General features: G+C 34.9%; 2 protein-coding genes across 4 annotated transcripts; both read right to left on the bottom strand.

Annotated features, from left to right (window-relative positions):
* Nucleotides 1-1,163: 1,163 nt before the first annotated feature.
* LOC129293470 (probable acyl-[acyl-carrier-protein]--UDP-N-acetylglucosamine O-acyltransferase, mitochondrial) lies at nt 1,164-6,044 on the bottom strand. 3 transcript variants are annotated; one of them, XM_054931462.1, is made up of 12 exons: nt 5,737-6,044; nt 5,241-5,415; nt 5,043-5,140; nt 4,316-4,440; nt 4,097-4,205; nt 3,407-3,499; nt 3,220-3,336; nt 3,051-3,134; nt 2,129-2,233; nt 1,954-2,040; nt 1,722-1,852; nt 1,164-1,449 (listed from the first exon to the last, which is right to left on the bottom strand). In XM_054931462.1, the coding sequence occupies exons 2-11, from the start codon at nt 5,320-5,322 to the stop codon at nt 1,733-1,735; spliced, it is 1,020 nt and encodes a 339-aa protein (XP_054787437.1). In that variant the 5' UTR covers nt 5,323-5,415; nt 5,737-6,044; the 3' UTR covers nt 1,164-1,449; nt 1,722-1,732. The 3 variants fall into 3 exon arrangements, with proteins under 3 accessions (XP_054787437.1, XP_054787438.1, XP_054787439.1); XM_054931463.1 differs by having other exon boundaries at nt 5,872-6,044; XM_054931464.1 differs by lacking the exon at nt 5,737-6,044 and having other exon boundaries at nt 4,316-4,482; nt 5,241-5,282.
* A 5,332-nt stretch (nt 6,045-11,376) lies between these two features.
* Nucleotides 11,377-12,585, bottom strand: LOC129292325 (histone chaperone ASF1-like). The gene is made up of 2 exons (XM_054929898.1): nt 12,339-12,585; nt 11,377-11,516 (listed from the first exon to the last, which is right to left on the bottom strand). The coding sequence occupies exons 1-2, from the start codon at nt 12,583-12,585 to the stop codon at nt 11,377-11,379; spliced, it is 387 nt and encodes a 128-aa protein (XP_054785873.1).
* Nucleotides 12,586-13,252: the final 667 nt, after the last annotated feature.

Here is a 13,252-nt window from a genome sequence, read left to right as displayed (position 1 = left end):
TGTTAACTAAGTTGGAAAAAACTAAAAAAGTCTTGCAATTTTCTAATATACTTGATGTGGCTTTCTAATTTTGCAAAGAGTTGTGATCCAGAGTAATCACTTTCTTCAAGTCAAAAGTGACAAATATAACAGGTAATCAGGGTTGATATAGATGAGAAGGACCCATCACATTCCCTCTAAATGAATTTGAATCTTAGTGTTAATTTAAGTGGGTAATTAGAAATCCTTTTTTTTTTTTCACCTTTACAAAGAATACTATTTTATAATTGATTGATGAGGGTATTTGTAAATAATGATTCACAATTATTTTGAGTCCATATCACAATACTCCGTCCAAAATATAAGTAATTTTCAACAATATCCTACATACCAATAACATATTTTTCATATTATTATTATTATTATTATTATTATTATTATTTATTCTTAGTCTCAATTACCAATAATGGATGAGAAAAAAGTTACAAATTCCCACAAGAATCAAGGTTAATAAATCACAATAAGTAAAATGGAGAAACAAATTTCTACAACTGTTAAGTTGGTTATATTTTGAGCCAAGATTATATAAGAGAAAATGCTAATATTTTGAATATGAGGGAGCATATGCTATCCCCCCAATAATTCGTACACAATACAAAATTTCATGCACTAATCAACATAGTCTTGTTTAATATCAAATGGGCTCGCTAGATCCTCACAATCAAATCAAGAAGAATGGAAAAATATTCGAGTCTAAAATCAGTAAGTGGTTAAAAACCAGAAATGATTATATTTCCTCTACTTCTTGTTCTTAGAGAAACTACCATGTTTCATTTTTTTTTTTTACAGGTGAAACTACAAATTTCAAAATACATCTATTATTTTTTTACCAAATTACCCTCACAAATGAATAGTATCCTCAAATTAGTAAAAAAGTATACATTATTTACAAGGACACTTTAGGCCTAACATATCAATTTTAAATATAATTATCAAAATTAACCAACTTTTTTAAATTGTGAGTTAATAAAGATTTACTTATATTTAAAAACAGAGTATTAACCAGACAAAAACAGGCTGCTAAATGATCCTTCATGATCTAGCTTCAGAATCTCTAATACATCGTCCACAAAACACACAACTGCTCAAGTCAATTACTTGAACCCAAAATTACAATTGGTGAGTAGGGAGAAAGCAACTTGGTTAAGTAACTCATGCCATAATCTGAAGTTCTCAAGGTTTAGAGTGTGCAGAATACAAGTAGCTACATGATTAATGCAAAACTCTACTTGCGTTACTATACCTCTCACAAGAAATCCCTATATCACAAATCAATACTAGAAAAAAATACAAGAATTCATTGTTACAAACAATTTTTTATATTGTAATAACTCCTCTTCATGCCACAAGCTCTTAGTAATACAATATTTTCCATCAAAATTGCTTCAGTGTAGACTGACTCCTTCAGACCTGCCAGAACAGCTGTCATATTTTACTCCATAAAATTCACATCAGCTTGTAATTCAAGCAAAAATTGCATGAGATATCTGTAAAACTGTCAACTGTTTACACCAAAAAACAATCAAATAATATAGTATTTTAATCGTCACTTGATTTCCTTGAAAGGAGATGTCCTAGCTAAATGGGTATGGCAAACAGAGTATTTATGAATTAAGCATGCCATGACACATGAGGAGTGGCAAAGAACCTCCTGGTATATCTGTGTGTGTCTGTGTACTCACTTCATCTTGCTTCAAGAGCCAATCAAGTCTCTGAACTTGCATATTCCACGTCGATCTTCTGCAAAAGAATCACGGACAGATTTCAACATCGCACGTACAATAGGAAAGTGAGTCAATTCTTCGTGCTTCTCCTGCAAAAGTAGTTTACAATTGATTAAGATTTGACCAAGGAAGGTTGTCTCTAGATCCATAACTTATTTACTTAAAGCAACACAAAAGCACAAGAGAATACCACATCAGCAAGTCTTTCTTCAAAGGACCTAGTGTTTGCATTTGTGGACATGAATATCTTTTGATAAGCGGTTCTAAGGCTCCTGATCTAGAATGTTGCACAAGAATTATTAATTGCAAGATAAGATATAATTTGAATTGAAATCAAATGAACTTAAAATTTTATCAGCAAGAACCTCTGTATTGCTGAATCCATGCCGAGTAAGACCCACTACATTTAGACCACGAAGTTCAGCTCTTTCTCCCGACACCATCATGTATTTGGGAACATCTTGTGAAACCTGCATTCATGTAAAAACAAAAACTGTAGTTGCAGCAATTCATTTGGCATAAACTCATTGTAGCATTCCTTTGTTTGACAAGTTCTTCAAAAGGACCTTTTAGTATTAGCAATTTAATGCAAAGTGGACATAATCCTCATGCACAGGATTCCATCAATAGTGGCTGAGACACTACTTGCAAATTCAACTATTACTCAAATTTATCAATGAAAATTAACAGTATAATGATAGGGCAGCTGGATTCACTATGACATGAGAGGAAATTAAGGTAGACACAAGGAATAGAAGGGAATAATTCTGCTGGTCCATGGAATTATGCTAAAGCTCTTGAGTAAACATAGGAAAAGCAAGTGCTGACCTAGTGTGCTCTAGGTGTAGTCTTGCGGCATGGGCTGTGTTAGGGAGTAGTGAAAGTTACTTGTTGGTTAATCTGGTCCTTAGGGCTTCTAGAGGACCTTAAGTAGGTATTTTGATAGTGAATATGGTGACGAGTTCTGGTCCCTCAAATGCCAGTGGTCGTGCTGTGTAGTTGTTATGTAAACCTTGAAATTGTTCCTGTTTATTGTTCATTCTGGTTTATTAGGGGAATAGGTTTTTTGGTCAGAATAAGCTAAGACTGTTGCAACACTGATTCAGTATTCTGAAGTTTTAATATCACAACCAAAGAATCTCCCTCATTCATATTCTTCTGCTGTCTTTTCTTTCTGTATTATCCTTTACCTTAACAAGGCTCTATTTTATAATAAAAACTGAGGACAACCCATTTTATAAGAGCGTAATGGTGACTCAAGGCCAGCAGATTGAAATATGCACTTACCACAGAACCACCACCAAGAAAAGAGTAGGAACCAAGATGGCAGAATTGGTGAACAACGATGGCACCCGCAGTGTGAACATAGTCCTTCATTTGAAGAGGGTGGATTAATTTTATAAATTACATAAATTTTCCTTTAAAAAAAAAATACATCTGTTTAAAGCGGCCTTACCTCCACTATGACATGTCCAGCAAGAAGAGTATTATTTGCAAAAATGTTGTCGTTACCAACCTTGCAATCATGGGCAATATGACAAGATCCCATGATAAGATTGTTGTTTCCAATAACCTGATCATATTGTGCATGTTAGAGTATGAAAAACTACACATGCACATAACCAAATGGGCAATCTCCTTACAGTCCTATCAGTTGACTTTGAAGATCGGTGGATTGAAGTATGTTCTCTAATATCATTATTGTCACCAACTTCCAGGAAACATTCATCCTCTGGCTACATAGCAGCATAATTAGGAGCATTTATTATGACTCAAAAAAACCAGAGATGAATTACATGACTCAGCTTCACATGAAATAGGTACATATAATACAATTCAGTCCATTCATAAATAATTGATACAGAGGTCATTAGCTATCTAGCTTAAAGAGTTAGTGAACATAGCAAGACATTCTAAATGATAACTATGCAGGTTAGCAATGTCATCTTTTGGCATGTGAAACAACAAAGAAGCACAGAAGAAGTCTACCCATTCTAGACATCTGTTTGATAGGATCCCTACTTCATATTTTTCTGTTATAGATCTGCAGTCCCATATCAGGTTATTAGAACTTGAACAACTCTCTAATGAATCTTTTATAGTGATTTATGCTCGTGTTTTCAGGCAGAAGTAACTATGATAAGCTAAGTGACTAGTTGTCTATATTAATAAAACATCCAAAAAGTACTGATGATGACATGAATTCAGCTTCAACAATCAGAACCTCAAGGGTAAGATGACATAGAATGACATGATTAAAAGGGCATATCATCACATACATGCACGCGCGCATGCACAAAGTCTCTTAATGTGAATAGCTTCCAATAAGATACCTGGTATTTCAAGTCTTGACATTTGACACCAATCGCAGCATGATACCCTATTTTGTTATTTCTTCCAACAATGGTACATCCAGGAAGATCATCACCAACAACGGCACCACTGCCAGACAAAGTTCTCCAAATAAGTAATCATATAATGGTTAAAGAGAAAGTACTCCTTGCAAAAAGCATAAAATTAGGCAAAATCAGAAATCTTAGGTCTGAACTTACGTCATCAATGAACAGTTGTTTCCTAATTCGGTACTTCCAAAAATATGGCTTCCAGGATATAGCTTACAAAAATTGCCAATTTTTGCAGATGAACTCACAGAACAAAAAGGTCCTATTGAAACCCCCTGAGCATAACAGCAGGATACCAATCACTAGAAAACATTAAGCTGCATAAAACATGTCTGATGAGTTCAAGAGACCATAAGATCTTAAAGACATAGGCTGCATTAATACTCAGACTGCATTACAACTACAATACATTACAGCACACTACAAAAACAACATGCAGATTAACCAATCCACAATCCATGCTCTACTCATGCGCCTCTTCTTTGTTTCTTTCTCAAATTGTAAAATGATGCTACTCGTCAAGCAAGCCAAAATTACCTCTCTCATAATTGGCATACCATTAATTTTGGGGCAGAAGAAAGTAACCTCCACAATAATTCCCAGTGAAACAACATGGAAACAGAGTTATTTACAAAAGAGTTCGGATTCCAAGTTCAAACAAACCACAATCAAAGCCCCACCACAGCCGTACATCATATACTCAACACGGGAAAAAAAAAAAAAGGGACACGACATGTAGACCTATGTTCTCAACCTAGAGCTGCCTCAAAAAACCTTCATACAAAGATGCAATAAGAAAGAAACAAATAATACCTACGGGAAGAAAACAATATAGTGAAGATGGTTTGAAGTGAAGAATTCAGATTCAAGAAAATACCTCGCCTATGACGGCATTGGGGTGAACAATTGCACCAGGGTGGATGAAGCTTGAATTTCCTCCAGCTGAAGCTTCCATATTTTTATTCTGCGCAGCATCTAGGGGATAATAGACACAACTCACAGTCAATATCGATCAAAAGTAAAGGGGGGAAAAAAGTAGTACTTCAAACAAGAAAGGAGACAGGGGGAAGATTACAGGAGAAGAACCGAGAGTCAAAGAGCGAACTCCGGATGGCTGACCCATAAGGCCTGCGAAGTTTGAGGAGCAAATCAAACATGTTCGTGTGAAATTTCGCCCTGCCTTAGCTTTTACCTCACAACCCACAAATTGAACTTGTACTGAAACTGATGCCACTTTGTCTCCATCCCGTCTACAAAAGGTTATGAGTGGAATAGAAGAACTAATAAGATATGAGCAAGCTAGAGCGATGCTTTCCGCTGGCCGCCTTCTAGGTCGGCGATGTCGGAGGAGGATTGGAATAAAAGCACTAAAGTTACGTACTATTGAACTAACCATATTCACAACTAATCCTTCCATTATTTATCACTCAGCATGCATAACAATCAACTCGGTACAAAAAACAGAGCAAAAGAAGTAGGTACTACTTAGAGCCAAACTGGCTATATTTGCAACTAATACTTCAACTATTTAACATTAATTAAGCATAAAATTTCAAATTTACATGACTGACCATGATAGGGGGCAAGAACTTTCGTCCATTAAAGTCATTTAGTTTCCAAGCACTGAAGCCTCATGTTTCAGCACTGGAAAAGCCGACCAAAATCTTCATATTTGCACTAACCAATACGCAAGACTAAAATTTCACCTTTTCCAGAAATCATAGTAGGAGAGAGCGAGGTACGGATGAATGTTGATAATTTCGGCTCAGTGAAAGCGAGGGCGAGGCGTAAAGAGAGGTGGCAGTAGGAAAGAGGTAAGAAAGAGGCCAAGAGTAAAGTGCAAGCGAGGCGCGAGAGCAAAGAAAGAGAAAGATTTTGAAGGGCAATTTCCCTGGGGAAGACGGGCATGCCATGGAAGCAATTTAATATTAAATAAAAATTAGGGAAATCACAATAATGACCCATAGAAAAAACTTAAATATAGTCAAGTCCTACAAAATAGAAAAATTATTCCAGAATCCCTTAATCCTTAGCTGTAATTTAGGTATTTGAGAAATGACCAAAATGACCCTAATTTGAATTTTGACTTGCAATTAAAACTGCCCAGTTAAAGCCTGTAACCAATTATCGAACAATCCCTCTTATCTCAGCACTCTCGCCTCTCACCAAGTTTGTTAAAGAGTTCTCACCCCTAAGTTGCTTTGTGTCTCAACAACTTTTTAGCGAGGGAATCGACGTCTTCACCCTAGTTGATATCTTCAACTGACTTAACATTTTCTTTGAGGGCTTAAGGTATGATTGCTTATCCTTTTATTCTTTCACTTACTTGATTACCTTGTTCGCATATAAATCAGAACTCTTAGTTATATTTCTCTCACACTTAGTTATATTTCTCTCATTAGTTATATTTCTCTCACACTAGTTGACTGCATTTGCTATCAAAGACTTTGGATTGCTCGACATTTTCTTTGTCTCTCTCGATAGCACCAAGTTTGTTTTCCCCTCTTTTTAATGCTTTATAGGAAAATCATTGAGAAAATTATAATGAGATCCCACACATCAAACTTAAATACTCCTAGGTCCCATGAATAAGCCAAAATTACTATGAAGTCCCATGATCCTTAGGGGTAAATAATATTAAAACTAAAAAAATTCATTTGCCATTGGCTTATTAAAAGGGAAGAAAAGAAGGAAAGAGGAAAGAAAACTGGTTTTCGTGCATGATAGAGGCAACAACAGTTGAGATGCATCTCGCAATCGTCCTCAAAATGGCATACGAAGGATCAACTTGTAGCTAGAAGATGAACACATTTTTACAATCATCTTTAGTTTGAGGTGTATAAGAGTCTATGAAGGAAAAGGGCCCACATTTGAACATTCTTGCACCTAGGTTTGAGCTTTAAAGAATTTGATATTGTGACCTCATGAAAGTAAGGAAATGATGAGATTAGTTTGCATATACTCCTTGTTAATCATTTAATCTAGTATTTTATGGTTTGTTAGTAGAATAGGGCTCTCTCTTTCTCTCTTAGTCAATATATCTATCATGGGTGGTCATTGGGGTTGCATTGGTAATAGTTTATTCCAAAATCTAATGCTACCTAGTTAAGCTAATGAGTCTGTCATGAGATAGTAAGATATGTTGTTAATAGCTAAAGTATAAGTTGTCATTATGCTATAGATAGTTGTTAATATATTATGTGATGTGCAGGTTAAGAATACTTTATATGTGTTGTTAATAGATGAAGCTTAAGTTGTTAATATGGCATAGGCAGTTTTCAATTTGTTGTGTGCAGTATAGATTGACAATATCTTGTATGTGTTGTTAATTGCTGAAGTTGAAGTTGTCAAAATGCTGTTGGTAGTTATCAATATGTTGTGTATGGTGCAGGTTGACATGAAAGATGGCTAGTACTTCTGGGAAGCATCTATTATTTTTTTTTATATGGGAGGAAAAATTACATATGATGGCCAAGGTAGTATGCAATATGTGGATGGGAGTGTAAGAATAAGAAATATAAAGGAAGGGACAAGTTATGAAGAGTTGAGAAGAATGTTATCAACAATTATGGGGTGCGAAAACATTCGAAGTGAGATGAAGTTCATACTCGGCATTGATAGAAGCACACTTATAGATCTTGTTGATGATGATGGAGTAGAACATTTAATTAAGTATAATAAAAAAGTAGACATGTATATATAGTTGCAAATAAAAATAATACTACACAAGTATCAATAGATGACCCAACTAAGTACCAATATGTGTAAGTTGTTTAATTATTTTTGTTAATATATATAATATTAAAATGTAGTATTACTAATGTGCTTGGATTGTAATTTTCTACAAAATTGATAATTTATTAGGAGGTTTAAAGGGAAGGTCTTTATCTACATGTAGTTTGTGTCTTGAGATTGAAGACTTGCCATTAGAATGTGATGTACAAATAATGCCTACACCAATACCTAAAATGAATTCAACAAAACGGAAGGACTTATTTGTAGGTAAGGGCCAAATGTTTACCAATGCAATGGCCTTTAGACAAACTTTGTACAAGTATAGTATTGGGTACAAGTTTTCATACAAGTTTAAGAACAATACGAAAAAGGTCATTGCTAAGTGCAAGGTTGAGAGATGTCCATGGAGTATTATAGCATATTCAATAAGAAAACATAGTGACTTTTTAAGGGTAACAAGATTCAATGGCGAGCACGTCCACAATACACAATACAAGCTTATTGTTTCACATCAGGCAAGAGTAGATTTAACTTCACTGATCATTGCTGATGTTTTAAGGTCTACTATAAACAAGAGTATGAATGAAACTAGAAGAAACTTGTATAGAGAGTATGGTATGTGATTGACATATAGTCAAGTACATAGGGGAAGAGGAAAAGCATTGCAAAATATACATGGTCTTCCATAAGATTCTTATATGATAATCCCTTGAATTTGTGATAGATTAAGGAAAACTAATCCAACGACAGTTGTAAAATGGGATGCCTCCGATACCAATAGATTTGATAGGTTATTCATGGCATATGGATGCTGTATTTTAGGTTTTTTAGAAGATTTTTGACACATACTTTATATATATGGATGCTTTCTAAGAGGTCCATACAACAAAACATTGTTGGCAACTTTTACTTATGACGCGGACAATGACCTATTTCCGCTAGTATATGCTATTGTGAGTAGAGAAACATTTGACGATTGGTCTTAGTTTCTCGAACATGTCAAAGATATCATAAAATCAATTGAGATAACATTAGTTTTTGATAAGCATAATGCCATTATTGGGGCTGTGCAAGCTATTTTTAGTAGTGAGAGACATACATATTGCTATTGTTATGTAAAGGAAAATTTTAATGCTGAATATGTAAAAATCAATAGAGGTTAGAGGAGGACGTCGAGGAATAGCAAGGAGGCTGCACTAAAATTACTTAATGTTATTGTTTATGCTAGGCATGAGAAAGAATTTAATATTGCCATAGGGAGCCTTAGATTGTTCAGTCCACAATTAGCACAATGGGTTGAAGCTCAAGGAGATATAGATCGATGGGTACAATGTAAGTTTCCTTATAAATAATGGGATAACATTACAACAAATCTTACTGAATCATTTAACACTAGGATTGTGAAGGAGCGAAAGTACAATATTGATGTTTTAATACATGAGCATCAGGACAAATTGGCAAATAAGATATTAGCATCCAAAATGGCTATGATTAATTGGAAAGATAAGGTAGGACCTAATATAGAGGCAAAACTAATGGAGTAAGTTGCAAGGGTTGAAAATTTGTATGCACAATTTTATAGAGAAAATTATATCTCAGTACAAACCTTTTCTCCTAATGGAATAATTCATTTGACTGTAGATATTACAAAACACGAGTGCACTTGTTTAGCATGGCAAATAAGTGGAATACCTTGTGTACATGCATGTGTAGCAATAAAGTTAGTTCATGAAAATGTGTGCACATTTATAGATGAATGCTATAATTTGATATCACAACAAAAAATTTATGCTCGTAGTATGAGGCCTGTGTCCACAAATGATATTCCATAACCAAGTGCACTGACAGTAACAAATATGTTAACCTAAACAGTCTTGGAGCCATTGAAGACTAGAAGGCCTCCAGGGAGACCTAAGACAAAAAGATGTGAATCTCAATTTTAAAAGAAAAAGCTTTATCATTATGGAAGATGTCATGAGACTAGTCATAATTCCAGGACCTGCAAGAACCCTAATCCATGCTGATTAATATTGGGAAGATGTAATTTTTTGTATTATGTAGCTGATATTTTTTTGTAACTGCATATAGTATTTTTTTTGTAAATGCATCTGAAAGTATAGTATATCCATGTAGCCTATGTAGTTATTTTTAGAATGGATTATCAATATTATGTAAATGCATGGATGATTATGCTTATACACCTGCTCTACATGTTCAAGTTGTAAATACTGGTGTAAACCCTGTTGACAGTGAATAAATAAAAAGTAGTCATTCCCCCTACATGACTTATAAATCCCCCTTTTCCAGTTGTCATTCCCCCTTACCTAGTTGTTAAGGATAATTGTGCATTTGTCAAGGTCCTTATCACTCGTGAAACAATGTAAGTTGTGAATACCCCTCACCCAGTTGTCATTCCCCTTACCCAACTTGTCATTCCCCCTTTCCCAGCTGTCATTCTCCCTTGCCCAATGTTAACGATAATTGTTTGAATTAAAAAGGCTTTGTTATACCTGAAACATATAAGTTGTGAATGCACCTCACCTAGTTGTCATTCTCCCTACCTAACTTGTCATTCCCCCTTTCGTAGTTGTTAACGATTATTGTCCCAATTAAAAATTTCAACCACTAAACACCATGACATAAGAAATAAAAATAGTAATCACCATGGAAATTAGCATTTACAAAGTGCAATATCTAAGATTATAGCCTTTACAAAGGTGATAACACTGTATAATCAAGTAAATACAGCCATAGTACATTTATAAAGCAAGAACATTAACAAAGTGCAATTTCACAGTTAGCTTTACCCTAATTTGATCTTAAATGATATGCATAGCTTGATTAGTCCTTCTATCTTTTCTTCTTGTTCTTGTGGGATCCTAATGACATAAACATCACAATGGGTTCCTTCTCATTGCTATGATGATTGACAAGCCACCACAATAATTCAACCTTCATATGTCAAAAGTCGTCCTACAAGAATAAAACAATCATATTAGAAATATCATGGGTTTATAGTTCACAAGTTTTAACAAAGTAGTTCACAAGACATTCATACTTCTGAGTATTCTGGCATCATATAACTGTCCTTACCCAAGTAAGTGTTGTTCCACAACTGTAACCATGTGATGACGTGTACAACACATGAATGACTACAATTAAAATTTACAACAAAAGTACTAAATTAGAAAACTCAATAATAGCCACAGCAAATTTAGACATAAGCTAAATCCATTAATTAAATAACACTCATGTATCCTTTTACACCCAAACTTTAGGCTAAATTACATCTAGCCTTGTGTCATCGCTAAATAAATCTGGTTTAACGGTCAGGAGCATTTGGTGAAAGCAGTCCCTCTATATAAAAGTTAATAATGTCCATTAACAACTATAAATAAGGAAATGACAAGTTAATATGAAGTGATTAATAAGTACAGACATACACAAGCATGTGCTAGCTTTTCCTTTATATCCGCTTATCCTGTTTTTTTCCTCCTCTTCCCAGTAGGATTCTTGCCCTTTTTAATATTCTCACCCTCTTTCTTTCTCCGTTCATACTCAGAAATACTCACCAATGAATCCAAGACAGGTCTTGAAGACATAGCACCACCAATGGCTAACAAATAGGGCAGGACCAAAGATGAAGTCACAATATCTAATATTATATCCCAGGTATTCAAGTAGTATCTCACTGCTATTGTCAACAACAGTCTAAGACCAAGGGTTGTTTACCATTTTTTCCATAAACTCTGAACCAAAAATGTGCCTCCTAACTCTGCCTTCATTCTCTTTTTTATCTCTAACTAATGTCCTGGCAACCATTGTCATAAACTAAAATTGGCAAAATAGAATTACAAGAGCAGTAAGTTAATATTTGTGTAATGGTAAAATGATTTCATAGACTATAGATTTCATACGCTATCACTGATCTATCTAGTTCCACTAAGACATTGAAGCTCAGCACGAGTTAGGAAAAATCCATAAATCTGCACAAAGGTCCTGTTGAAGAAAAGAAAAACCATTTGATTAATAACAAAGTTTAGGTGGTGTGTTTTTTAATCAAGTGTGATGACTTACCTCCCTCCCTCATCTTCATCACATGATGTTGTGCACATATGAAATAAACACTCCTTCTTAGCTAGTTTCCTCCTCTAACTAAGTCTAACTCAAGGAGACTTTATGGCAGGTCTTTTGTACCTTTATGATCTCCTAGGTTCTCTTACTTCTACAATCTACAGCTCTCTAATCCCTTTTGCAACTTCTTTTTCTTTTGCTTCATCTTCATGTATACTTAACTCTCCCACTTGCCCCGTCGCTTCTTTCCCTCCTTTATCCATGCTCTCATGTACACAAGTTGTCTCCTCTCTTTTTCCTTCTTCTTCTTTCTCTTCTCCTTCATCCCCATCTCATTTGAATTTTTCCTTATCTTTCTTTTCACCCAGTTCAACATTCTCCTCAACTCCTTGCTCATCTCCTTCTTCACCTTCTTCAGAGCTTTTCTTATTAGCCTCTTCATCCTTTCCTTCACCTTCTTCATCCTCATCAGCCTCTTCTGGATTATCCTCATCAACTTCCTCTTCCTCTTCTTTATCCTCCTCTTTAGAATCCTTATGTGCTTCTTCTTCTATTTCATCACCATATCCTTTTGTCTTCTCAACATTTTCTGAATCCCATAGAAGCTTCATTTGTAGGTTCATTTACATACATCTTCCTTATTTCCTATAAAACAAATTATGTGCCAGCATAGGAAAATTGGTAAATGAATGCAAGATCACTTTCTATACATACCGGGTGACTAAAAGCACATGTTGGATAAAACTTGGTAGAAAAACTACCATCTGTACTCATGGGATCATGCAATATGCCCTGGATGCTCTTCTTCTCTACCTTTACCCTTCCGACAACCTTCTCCCCATCCTAATATGCAAGGGCATCATCAGGCTTAGGTGCTTCTTCTTAGCCAAGAAGAAAATATTGGAAGCAATAAACTTGTATAAACTTTGACATGTTACTTTGAAGATATAATGATCCGTATTCTATCATGTTATAAATTACAACTACACACTTACCATGAGACAATAGATGCATCCTCCAACATTCTTGCTTCTAGTTATCTTCCCTTTATTGAATTGTTGCTTCCACATGTCCACTTTATTGCATAGTTCAGTCAACACATACGTTGCCTAATCGTATTTACCAATTCCTTTATGTGTTTCATGTACAACCTTCAAAACACGGTCACCAACCCCTATACTTGCTATTGGACACAACAAAGTGTCCAAAGTATACATTAAAAACAACATCTCAAATTGTGCATCCTCTTTTTCGGATGTTATCATTTTTAAAATATTC

The sequence above is a fragment of the Prosopis cineraria genome, unplaced genomic scaffold (genome assembly GCF_029017545.1).
Source record: "Prosopis cineraria cultivar Desert tree isolate PC_DT_omini unplaced genomic scaffold, ASM2901754v1 PC14, whole genome shotgun sequence".
NCBI classification, from domain to species: Eukaryota; Viridiplantae; Streptophyta; class Magnoliopsida; order Fabales; family Fabaceae; genus Prosopis; species Prosopis cineraria.
The sequence above is the reverse complement of the archived record's forward strand: the minus strand, read 5'-3'. Positions and strand labels throughout refer to the sequence as shown.

What these genes read in the sequence shown, in the direction of transcription:
- LOC129293470 (XM_054931462.1), bottom strand. Translation starts at nt 5,322, where the DNA reads ATGTTTGATTTGCTCCTCAAACTTCGCAGGCCTTATGGGTCAGCCATC. An exon ending in TGACTCTCGGTTCTTCTCCT is followed by an intron (nt 5,141 to 5,240) that starts GTAATCTTCCCC and finishes ATTATCCCCTAG; the next exon opens with ATGCTGCGCAGAATAAAAAT. An exon ending in TTCTTGGTGGTGGTTCTGTG is followed by an intron (nt 2,234 to 3,050) that starts GTAAGTGCATAT and finishes ACATGAATGCAG; the next exon opens with GTTTCACAAGATGTTCCCAA.
- LOC129292325 (XM_054929898.1), bottom strand. Translation starts at nt 12,585, where the DNA reads ATGAAGCTTCTATGGGATTCAGAAAATGTTGAGAAGACAAAAGGATAT. An exon ending in TGAGGAGAATGTTGAACTGG is followed by an intron (nt 11,517 to 12,338) that starts GTGAAAAGAAAG and finishes CCTATTTGTTAG; the next exon opens with CCATTGGTGGTGCTATGTCT.